The sequence below is a fragment of the Cervus canadensis genome, chromosome 31 (assembly GCF_019320065.1).
Source record: "Cervus canadensis isolate Bull #8, Minnesota chromosome 31, ASM1932006v1, whole genome shotgun sequence".
Lineage (NCBI taxonomy): Eukaryota > Metazoa > Chordata > Mammalia > Artiodactyla > Cervidae > Cervus > Cervus canadensis.
Window position 1 is genome coordinate 23,802,526 of NC_057416.1, and position 11,239 is coordinate 23,813,764.

At 44.1% G+C, this 11,239-nt stretch overlaps 1 protein-coding gene across 1 annotated transcript; it reads left to right on the top strand.

Annotated features, from left to right (window-relative positions):
* The first annotated feature begins 3,701 nt into the window (after window positions 1–3,701).
* LOC122432458 (ubiquitin carboxyl-terminal hydrolase 11-like) lies at window positions 3,702–6,777 on the top strand. Its single transcript, XM_043454380.1, is given in 3 exon segments — window positions 3,702–4,173; window positions 4,175–4,294; window positions 4,296–6,777. Coding segments are annotated over 3 exon segments (2,649 nt in total). The 5' UTR covers window positions 3,702–3,741; the 3' UTR covers window positions 6,393–6,777.
* Window positions 6,778–11,239: the final 4,462 nt, after the last annotated feature.

Here is an 11,239-nt window from a genome sequence, read left to right on the forward strand (position 1 = left end):
CTACTTTCATAATTCTGCTTACAAGTCCAGAGAATGTTATACAAAGCATAAAATAAATTAGGTGTTTAGGAATAACAGATCCAAACTACCATATAAAATAACAAGGACTCACTTTTGGATGGCATCACTGACTCAATGGACATGAGTTTGAGCAAACTGGAGATGGTGAAGGCCAGGGAAGTCTGGTGTGCTACAGTCCATGGGCTCACAAAGAGTCGGACATGACTGAGTGAACAACAAAAAATATAGAACAGGGAACTATAATATCTTGTAATATCCTAAATGCAAAAGGATCTATATATAAAGCTGAATCACTTTGCTGTATACCTGAAACTAACAGAACATCGTAAAATACCTATAATTAATTTTGTTTTAAAAAGTTTAAAAAGAAGAAAACCATGGATCGAATCCATGGCGGTATGAAGAGGCTGGAGTTTTCAGGAGACCATGGCTGCTGTGGACCGCCAGGTTGCATCACAACTCCCAGGAACTTCTGTGGGAACTCTGGGTCTCTTCTATCTGCTAAGTGGGAAAGTTTTCTGTCAAAGTTATTTAGTAGGAATATTTGGAAGATACTCAAGTGCTCTTGGGGTCCTAGGAGAAAGCAGAAGTGCAACAAGAAGTCTGGCCGACTACATAGTCTGTAAGTGCAGCAAGTTGCTGCAAGACCGTATAGTATGAAGGCACCTCAAACTGCCTGAGATTAAGGCCCAGCTCTGCCACTTACTATTAATAGCCATGTGGCTTTGGGAAGCCCCTTACCCTACCAGTGCCTCAGTCCCTTCATTTTTAAAATGAGTCTCAGACCTCCCAACAGAGTGGTTAAGATTCTGTGCTCCCAGTGCAGGGGGCACAGGTTCAATCCCTGGTCGGGGAATTAAGATCCCATATGCCCCACAGTTCATGGGGTGACAAAGAGTTGGACACAACTGAGCAACTTTCACTTTTCATGCCCCACAGTTCAGCCAAAAATAAAAAAAGACTATAAAATGCGTCTCCTAATACCAGCAGTTCATAGAGTTGCTGTAAGAATTAACACTAGCATTTTCTGCTGAGTTTTGTATCGGAACTGAGATCCTACAGAGTAGACCTGGACACACAGTGAGCACCTGCTGATTTAGGCCCTGGTCAGCTAGTTCTCATAAGGGAAGGTTGTTAAGAACAGAGGCTGTGGTTTATTTCAAAATGGTTCCTTTCTCTCTCCTACTGCCTGAAGAACAAGGATATTTTTCTCCAATATTTACTATGAAAACCTATTTGAGCTCCTGGAAATAAATCTTTCAGAATTGTCACGGTCCCCGGTGACTGGGTCCCACTGGAGTTTTGAGCTCTCAGGGTTATCCACATTCAGCCTCCAGCAATTCATTGCAGTTCTTGTTTTCCTGCTCAGTACTGGTTCCCCAAGCAACTTCAGCTCATGAATCTCAGCTCCAGTAAATTGTTATTCTCTGTATTTGCCTGTCAACTTCTCCAGTCTCGGGGACAATTTCTCCTGTGTCCTTACCTCTCTTACGTATCCTAGAAGAGTTGATTTTTCACTTTGTTTGGCTGTTGACGTGTTATTAGCACTAGCACCTTCCAAGTTCCTTATATGTAGAACTAGAACCCCCAGACCACAATGACTTTAAAATATAGCACTAAAGGCATCATCCATAAAAGAAAGAAACTGATAAGCTAAAATTTTATTTAAAACTTCTGCAAAAATGCTGGGTAGAGAATGAAAAGATAAGCCACAGACTGGGAGAAATATTTGCAAAAGGCATATCTGATAAAGCACAACTACCCAAAATATACAAAGAACCCTTAAAACTGGATGTTAAGAAAATCAACAACCTGAGTTAAAAAAATAGAACAAAGACTTGAAAAGACAATCACCAAAGGAGGTAAATAGATGACGAATAAGCATAGGAAATGATGTTTAACATCATATGACTCTAGGTAAATGCAAATTTCAGAAACGACATGCCATAACACACCTATTAGAATGGCCAGAATTTGGAACACTGATACCAAATGCTAGTGAGGATATGGAGCAACAGGAACTCTCACTGTTGGTGGCATGCAAGATGGTATAGTCACCTCAGAAGACAGTTTGGCCATTTCTTACAAAACTAAACATACCATACGTTCCAGCAAGAGTGCACTTTGATATTTATGCAAAAGTGTTGAAAAGTTAGGTCCATACTGATACTCACGCACAGATGTTTCTAACAGCTTTATTCACAATTGCCAAAACGTGAAAACAACCAAATGCCCTTCAGTAGCTGAATGCATAAATAATCTCTGGCACCTCCAGACAGTGGGATATTTGTTCAGTGCTAAAAAGAAATGAACTTTCAAGCCATGAAAAGACATGGAAGAAACATGAATGCTAAGCAAAAGAAGCTGATCTGAAAAGGCTAACGGGTGTATGATTCCAACTATATGACATTCTGAAAAAGGCAAAACTATGGAGACAAATAGAGAAGTGGTGGCCAGCAGTCAGGAAGGGAGAAATGGCCAAGTGGAGCACAGAGGATGTTCAGAGCAGTGAGAATACCTTCAAAGATACCATCAAAGTGGATGAATGTCACTTCACATTTACCAAAACCCATAGAATGTACAACACCCAGAGTGAACCCTAATGCAAACTGTAGACTTTGGGGGATTGTGATGTGTCAACATAGGTCCATCAGTTGTAACAATTATACCACTCTGGTAGAGGATGTTGATAATGGAGGAGGCTTTTATCAACCGGGACCAGGGGTTTATGCAAAATCTCTGTAACTTCTGCTCAATTTTGCTGAACCCAAAACTGCTCTAAAAAAATTAAATCTACTTTATAAAGAGAGAGAAGGCTAGAAACATATGTACAAGCAAAATGTATACATGAATACTTCCTCTTTTAGAGAGGAGACCTAGAGATGCACATGATGAAATAAATAGTAAATAAATAATAATTAATTTAAACTTAATCCTTTGACTTCAAGGAGGTGAATAGTGTGAACACGTATTTTTTTTAAAAGACTGGTGTTTTAAATTCGTTTAAAACTGGGGAAGACAGAGGGTGAATTCAAATATTCTTTATGTTTCTGCCACTTCGAACTTAGGAACTGATTTTGCAGATCCCTGCTCCAAAATTCAGACCCAGGGGAAGTCCTGGGAAGAGAGAACAGTTACCCAAGCAAGCCCCTCTCTCGGGCACTCACTCAATGTATGATGTTGAAATAAAACTGATTTCCTTGCTCAGCACTGAGACCAATCTACAAGGTGAGCAGCTGTGTTCCTGGTCTCAATATTCTTTAAAATAAGACAGGAGAATGTATACAAAAAGAATGGAAAGCAAAGACTCAAAAAGATAACATATTTTTTTAACTATTATAAACAAAGTCAAAAGACAAATGACAAACCGAGGGGAAATATTTGCAATTCATACTGTAGAAGGGCTTCCCTTGTAGCTCAGTCGGTAAAGAATGTGCCTGCAGTACAGGAGACCCGGGGTCCATCCCTGGGTCGGGAAGATCCCCTGGAGAAGGAAATGGCAATCAACTCCAGTATTCTTGCCTGGAAAATCTCATGGACAGAGAAGCCTGGTGGGCCGCAGTCCATGGGATCACAAAAAGTCGTGCGATCTGAGCGACTAACATTACCTACTGTAGAAGGGGGCTAATCTCTTTCATACAGAAAGAGTTCCTAAAAGCCTGTAAGATTATTTAAAAAAAAAATTTTTTTTTCAAGGGAAGCAAAAAATGGCGCCTGCAAATGAGCAAAGTTTGTGACGCAGTGAGCTTTTTGTCTCTGGTCTTCTCAGGACGGAAGAAGGTGCAGGCTCCTCATTGGCAGCACGGGTACGAGCAGTGGGAGGTGTACGTGCAAGGGGGCGATGAGGATTCCAGCACATTCCCTGGCTGCATCAACAAGGCTGAGGTCTTTGAAGACCAGGTAAACGCACGCCTCAAGAAGGGACTGGCGGAAGGTGAGGACTATGTGCTGCTCCCAGCGGCTGCTCGGCATTACCTGGTCAACTGGTGTGTTCTAGAGCATGGCCAGCCTCGCGTGGAACGCAAGGTCATGGAACTGCCCCGCATCCACGGGGTTGAAGTGATCCCAGTAGAACTGGTGCTCGTCCGGCTCAGCGATACGGACACACCTCCCACGGCTCGGCTTAGCCCGGCAGATTCTAGTGACCTCGTTTTTGCGCGCCTCTCGAGAGCAGTTTCTGGGGCGCCCCCAGGAAGAGACCCGGCTGTGGCTCAAGAACGCGGAGGGCCCTTTTGAGAGGTTGTGCGACGCCCGCGTCACAGTGCTTGACGCCCGCTCTCGAGACTGAGCAGGTGGTCGTCATGGAGACCCGAAAGAAGGATGCCACCTGGCCCAGGGCGCAGCCACAGGCCCCAAGCGGCGCGTCGGAGGAGGGTGAGGACTTCCAAGGCCAGCCGGGCATCTGTGGGCTCACCAACCTGGGCAACACGTGCTTCATGAACTCGGCCCTGCAGTGCCTCAGCAACGTGCCCCAGCTCACCGAGTACTTCCTCCAAAACCGCTACCTGGAGGAGCTCAACCTCGGCAACCCGCTGGGCATGAAGGGGGAGATTGCAGAGGCCTATGCCGACCTGGTGAAGCAGGTGTGGTCCGGCCACCACCGCTCCATCGTGCCCTACGTGTTCAAGACCAAGGTCGGCCACTTTGCGTCCCAGTTCCTGGGCTACCAGCTGCATGACTCACAGGAGCTGCTGTCGTTCCTCCTGGATGGACTGCACGAGGACCTCAATCGCGTCAAGAAGAAGGAATACGTGGAGCTATGCGACGCTGCTGGGAGGCCCGATGAGGAGGTGGCTCAGGAGGCCTGGCAGAACCACAAACGGTGGAACGATTCTGTGATCGTGGACACTTTCCACGGCCTCTTCAAGTCCACTCTGGTGTGCCCTGACTGTGGCAGTGTGTCTGTGACCTTCGACCCCTTCTGCTACCTCAGTGTCCCACTGCCCGTGAGCCACAAGAGGGTCATGGAGGTCTTCTTTGTCTCCATGGACCCCCGCCGCAAGCCGGAGCGGCACCAGCTCCTGGTCCCCGAGAAAGGCAAGGTCTGGGATCTGTGTGTGGCTCTGGCCAAACACACTGGCATCTCTCCAGAAAGGATGATGGTGGCCGATGTCTTCAGTCACCGCTTCTATAAGATCTACCAGCTGGAGGAGTCTCTGAGCAGCATCTTAGACCGAGATGATATCTTCATATACGAGGTGTCAGGCAGGGCGGCCACTGGGGAGAACTCCAGAGAGGACGTTGTGCTTCGTGTCTACCTGCGGGAGCGCTCCGGAGTCCGGGACTACAACGGTTCCTACCAAGGCCTGATGCTTTTCGGGCACCCGCTTCTGGTGTCGGTGCCCCGGGACCGGCTCTCATGGGACGCCCTGTATCACATCCTGCTCTACCGCCTCTCGCGCTACGTCACCAGACCCAGTTGGGATGATGAGGAGGATGGGGATGAGAGAGACCTGGAGAGTAAGGACAGCCTTCTTCAGCCTGGATGTGGGGCTGCGGGCAGCTCCCAAGACCCTGGGCCGGAGCAGGCTGGGTCCAGCTCTGGAGTCACGAGTGGTCATCGGGGCCCTGGGGACACCTCTCCTAGGCCATCTCACTGGCCCCAGAGGACGCGGCACAAGCACCTCTTCACCCTGCAAACAGTGAATTCCAATGGGACCAGCGACCGCTCGCACTTCAACGAGGATACCCAGGCCCAGCCGTATATTGCCATTGACTGGGAGCCAGAGATGAAGAAGCGTTACTATGATGAGGTGGAGGCCGAGAGCTACATGAAGCATGACTGTGTCGGGTACGTGCTGAAGGAGGCGCCAGTGCGGCTGCAGGAATGCATCCAGCTCTTCACCACCGTTGAGACCCTGGAGAAGGAAAACCCCTGGTACTGCTCCACTTGCAAGCAGCACCAGCCCGCCACCAAGAAGCTGGACCTGTGGATGCTTCCAGAGACACTTATTATCCACCTGAAGCGCTTTTCCTACACCACGTTCTCCCGCGAAAAGCTGGACATCTTTGTGGAGTTTCCTATCCGGGACCTGGACTTCTCCGAGTTTGTCATCAAGCCGCAGGACGGCTCAGCTCCGGAGCTCTACAAATACGACCTCATCGCGGTTTCCAACCATCATGGGGGCCTGCGGGATGGACACTACACGACATTTGCCTGCAACAAGGACAGCGGCCAATGGCACTACTTCGATGACAACAGCGTCTTGCCTGTGACGGAGAATCAGATTGAGTCCAAGGCAGCCTATGTCCTCTTCTACCAGCGCCAGGACGTGGCACGCCGTCTGCAACCCCAGGCTGGCTCATCGAACCTCCCGGCGTCCTCTGCCTGCGGTACGCCACCCAAGTCAGGGTTCATGGATGTCAACTAAGGGGGCCCCGGCCCCACCAGTGGGAAGGAAGCTGTCCTGGCTCTCTTCCTTCCCGAAGCCACCCCCTTTCTCTTACCCATTAGGTGCCCTGCGCCAGGCGTCACAGGCCTAGTCGTGGCTGCTATTCCCCTGTGCCGCTACATTGCTCTCTTCCAGGGAAAAAGAGGTCATGGCTCCTTCTACCAGTGTGTTTCCCGCCCGTGTTTGCCCTTCAGAGCATCAAGCTTCCCTTCTATTCTCTATTTATGATTCTCCCCTTCCTTCTTGTCCTCAGTCTGGGGTGTTCTCGGGGTGGGGGTGGGGTACATCTGAACAGAGTGTATTTTCTTACTGAGACCTTGTACCTTGCGCTGTGTATATATAAAAGTACCAGTGTGTTCCTAAAAAAAAAAAATTCAGATCAAAGTTATAAACACACAGTTCATAGAAAAATACAAATGGTTCTTGAATATGTAAAAATTGCTCTATCTCATAGAGAAATGCAAATTAAGTTAACACAAGTTAGCTCTCAGACTGACAAAACTCAGGAAGTGGTGTAACAAGTGTTAGTGAGTAGGTATAAAAGCAGTAGATGGGGGAGAAGTTACATAAATATAAACATACTATACCTTCATGTGCTTACTCAAATGATTGGAATACCTTCTCGGTGAATATGTCAAAATCTGGTAACAATTTTTTTTTTTTTAAATCTAATAACATTGGTAAATTGGTGGTGAGGTGACTTAGTTGAGAAGGAAGCATTTTATTATATAGGTGTCTCTATTTTTAAAATTATTGATCTATGTGAATAATTTATCTACATAAAAGAATTGGGAGTGGGGGCTTCCTTGGTGGTCCAGTGGTTAAGACTCCACACTTCCACTGCAAGGGGCTTGGATTCAGTCCCCAGTCAGAACTATGATCCCTCATGCCATGCGGTACAGCCAAAAAATGATGAAAAGAAAGAAATTAGGAGTAAGTCAACTCATTTATCGTTGGGTTGAAGTGATTTCCACAATACATCAAGGGAAGCAAGATGCAGAAACTGTGTATTGTATGATCTTGTTTTTATAAAGCAAATACCAATAAAATCCCGATATGTAGTTAAACATATAGATACATGGTGTTATGCACTTGATACTGTTATACCATATAATACAACAATCATATTGTGTATGACTCTGTGGGGATAGACAGAAAAGGAAGGACACGTGATGGTTAACAGTGGTTGTTTGCAGAATCTGGTGGAGAGAGACATGTGAAAAGAAAATATTTTTTAACAATATGGCTGACATTTTTGAAGGAAAAAAAATATGTGTGCATATATATTTATGTCTATTTGTCTGGAACAAAGACCAAAGAAAGAAACATCACCTGCAAACCACAAGAAAACATAACTATCATGACTCTTTGTCCATGAACTAGAACATGAAAACACACATGTGTGTATATGTATTGTGTATATATGCACACATGCGTATATGTAGAAAGATGGTCATGGAATGTTGAGGGTGAGTGTTTCAGAGATACAGGATTTCAGGAGATTTTTTGCTTTCTAATATTCAGATGTGTTTGACTTTTTCAATAAAACTATGTTACTGTGGGAAGGGAAGAAATTGAAACAATAATACATGTTTTCTAAATCATGCAGCTCAGTAAGTCAAAGCCTGTCCTCTAAATTTAGAGTCTGATTTCCAGGTGAAATGCTTCATTCTGTTTGAAAACGTAAAAGCAGGAGCAATCATCTTAGAAATGAAGAAAGTTGTGATGATGACGACAGAACCATAAATGTGCGATTCTGCTAGCATCTCTGCTATTTTTGCCCATTTGCTCAGAATGTTGGAAGAAAATCTTTTCCACTGGGAGATGAAAATGAAAAGGGCGTGGAAACATCACTTTGGTTTTCTTGCTGGATCCCTTCAAAGTCATGGGTTATATTTCAAAAGGAGTAGCATTGTTGTAAACAAATATCCAGAATCAGCATTGACCTGAATTACAGAATTCAACCTATAAATCTACAGTCATATTTCTGTCACTTAATGGTCATGTGTTCTCTAGGATTGAAAAATAAATCCCCAACTGTTACTTAAAATGAAAAGGAGATGTATAAAGACATACCAGACAAGCAAATGTAGACATGGTATTATTGATTCCAAAGTATCAATAGATTGGCATTACATACATGGAAAATAAGAAACATCACCTACCTATCAACCACGTGCCACATGCGTGCTAAGTCGCTTCAGTCATGTCCGACTCCTTGTGACCCCATGAACTGTAGCGCACCAGGCTCCTGTGTCCATGGGGATTCTCCAGGCAAGAATACTGGAGTGGGCCACCGTGCCCTCCTCCGAGAGATCTTCCCAACCCATGGATTGAACCCTTGTGTCATGTCTCCTGCATTGGCAGGCGGGTTCTTTACCTCTATCGCCACCTGGGAAGCCCAGCTGCTGACCACAAGAAGCTGTACAAAGCACGACATGTACAAAAGCATGCAAGGCATCTTTGAAATAGAAAACACAAACTGTTCAAGTCTTCCACTGTGATTCTGAGTTTATCAAATCCTCCTCATATTTGTAATACTCTAAGAAGCTGACAAAATAAAAATGAAAATATCAGGGTGTTGAATATGATATTCAACTAACTTGATTTTTAACAAATAGATAAAACAAAAGCAGAGACTGTATACTCTGAATGTCTATTTAAAATAAATGACTTGGTTAACAACTCAAATGTTATCCTGTCGTCCGGAAGAAATTTTCCCTCTACTCTTCTACGTTATTCTGACTGGTCTAAGAATTAAATTGGCATAAGGTATGTATAGATGAACGGGAGAAAAGCCCACAAAAGTTGGATGACATGTATCCGTGGAAGAGACCCAGGAAAACTGAGTAACTCAAAACGGCTGAAACCCTCCAGTTAAAGACCATCTTCGGCTAAAGATAAAAGAGGATGTTGGGGGTAGTGATTTGGCACTTCAAAGGAAAGGAAGGCAATTTATATGGAGATGAAAAGCAAATGTTTGGTAAATAAATATTTGCTGGGCCCTGCGGAGACAATGGGACGGAGGAATTTTACAGACTTTGCTGGATTCCTCCCTATCTACACACCTGGTCCAGACTAGGTTATCTAAGGTGATATTCTCTTCCTGAAGCGGGTCCCCGGTCTGCATTCTTCAGGAGGAAGGTCAAAGCTGCTTCCTGAGCCTTTTGTTCGTTCATACTTTCAGCTTGAAATAATTTGCATGCCAAAAAGACATTTAGGAGTGGTCACTTTTGCTCCCCTGCACTGTCAAACACTTGAATTTATAAAATGCATAAATCAGAGTCTTGAAGTTATTACACCCCATGGCTCATTTTGGTTACTGAAAATTTCTTAAAAGAAAGTGGGGTGTAAGGCAAGGATATGCAGAAGGAACCTTCAGTGTTCCTTGTATGTATTTGCGTTCTTTGAATTTTGTGGCAGTGAACATATGTATTTATTTTTGTGTATTAATCATCGAACAGCTTTACTGGGATGTAATTTACATACCATGAAACTTACCATTTTAAGTGTACAAGATTTTTTTCATAAACTTACTAAATTTAAGAGTTCTACAGCCACCCCAAGTGGTCACACAGAGTCAGCTTGGCAACACTTTGGTGGAGATGCCTGGAACCCCAAGGTCAAGTTCAGGAGCTTTTCCACTGAGCTTTTCTATGGCAACTAGTGGGGAGTCAGTTTCCTCAGCTACGGTTCTAGTTAAAAAGATTCCCTGGGCTTCCCCTGGTGGCTCAGTCAGAATCACTTGTGGGAGTTTGTGGAGTCTTTGACTCAATGTCTTAGATGGACCCAAGGATCTCTATTTTTAAAATAATCTCATAAAAAATTTAAAACTATTTTTATCACAATAGTGAGAGATGGGCAGTACAAGTGCTACCCGCCACCCCCCCCCACACCTTGTGACTTCCTTTTTTCCATTTTCCTACACACTTCTGCATATTTGTCTCTTCAGGTGAAACCAGAAATATTTTGCCATGTTCCTCCCAAATTTTGTTGGTGTTTTGATTGAGATCATATTGAATGTATAGGTTAATGTATGGAGAAAAAATATCTTTCAATGGATAAAATGAGTCTTTTTATCCAAGAACGCAGTATGTCTTTCAGTTTTTTTTTCCAAGTGTTCTTATATGTCCCTTGGTAGGACTTTTTTTTTTTCTATGTTCCTTAGTAGGGCTTTTTTTTTTTTTTTCTTTGAAGAATTTTATTTTTTTATTTTTTTGCCACACCGTGCCATCTTAGTTCCTGACCAGGGATTGAACCTATACCCCCTGCATTGGAAGTGCATAGTCTTAATCACTGGACTCCCAGGGAAGTCCAGTAGTGCTTTACAATGTCCATCAGCTAGGTCTTGCCTATCTCTGGTCAAGTTTACTGTAGGCAGTTTATCTTTAAGCTGATATTATAAATGGGATCTACTGCATCTATTTTATTTTTAACTGATATTTTCATATAGGGAAGCTATTGATTTTTTCCATGTTAATACAACAACCACTAGCTGAATTCTCTCATTTCTGATAGCTTTTCAGTTGATTCCAGTTGATTCCTGATACATATCATCTGCAAATAATTTGGCCTCCCATTTTTCAAACTGTATACCTCATTTCTTTCACTTGCTAATTACATTGACTAGTGCTTCCAAATTGCATTGCTAATTGCATTGCTTATGGTGTTGGAGAAGACTTTTGAGAGTCCCTTGGACAGCAAGGAGATCAAACCAGTCGATCCTAAAGGCAATCAGTCCTGAATATTCATTGGAAGGACTGATGCTGAAGCTGAAGCTCCAGTACTTTGGCCACCTGATGTGAAGACTCATTACAAAAGACCTC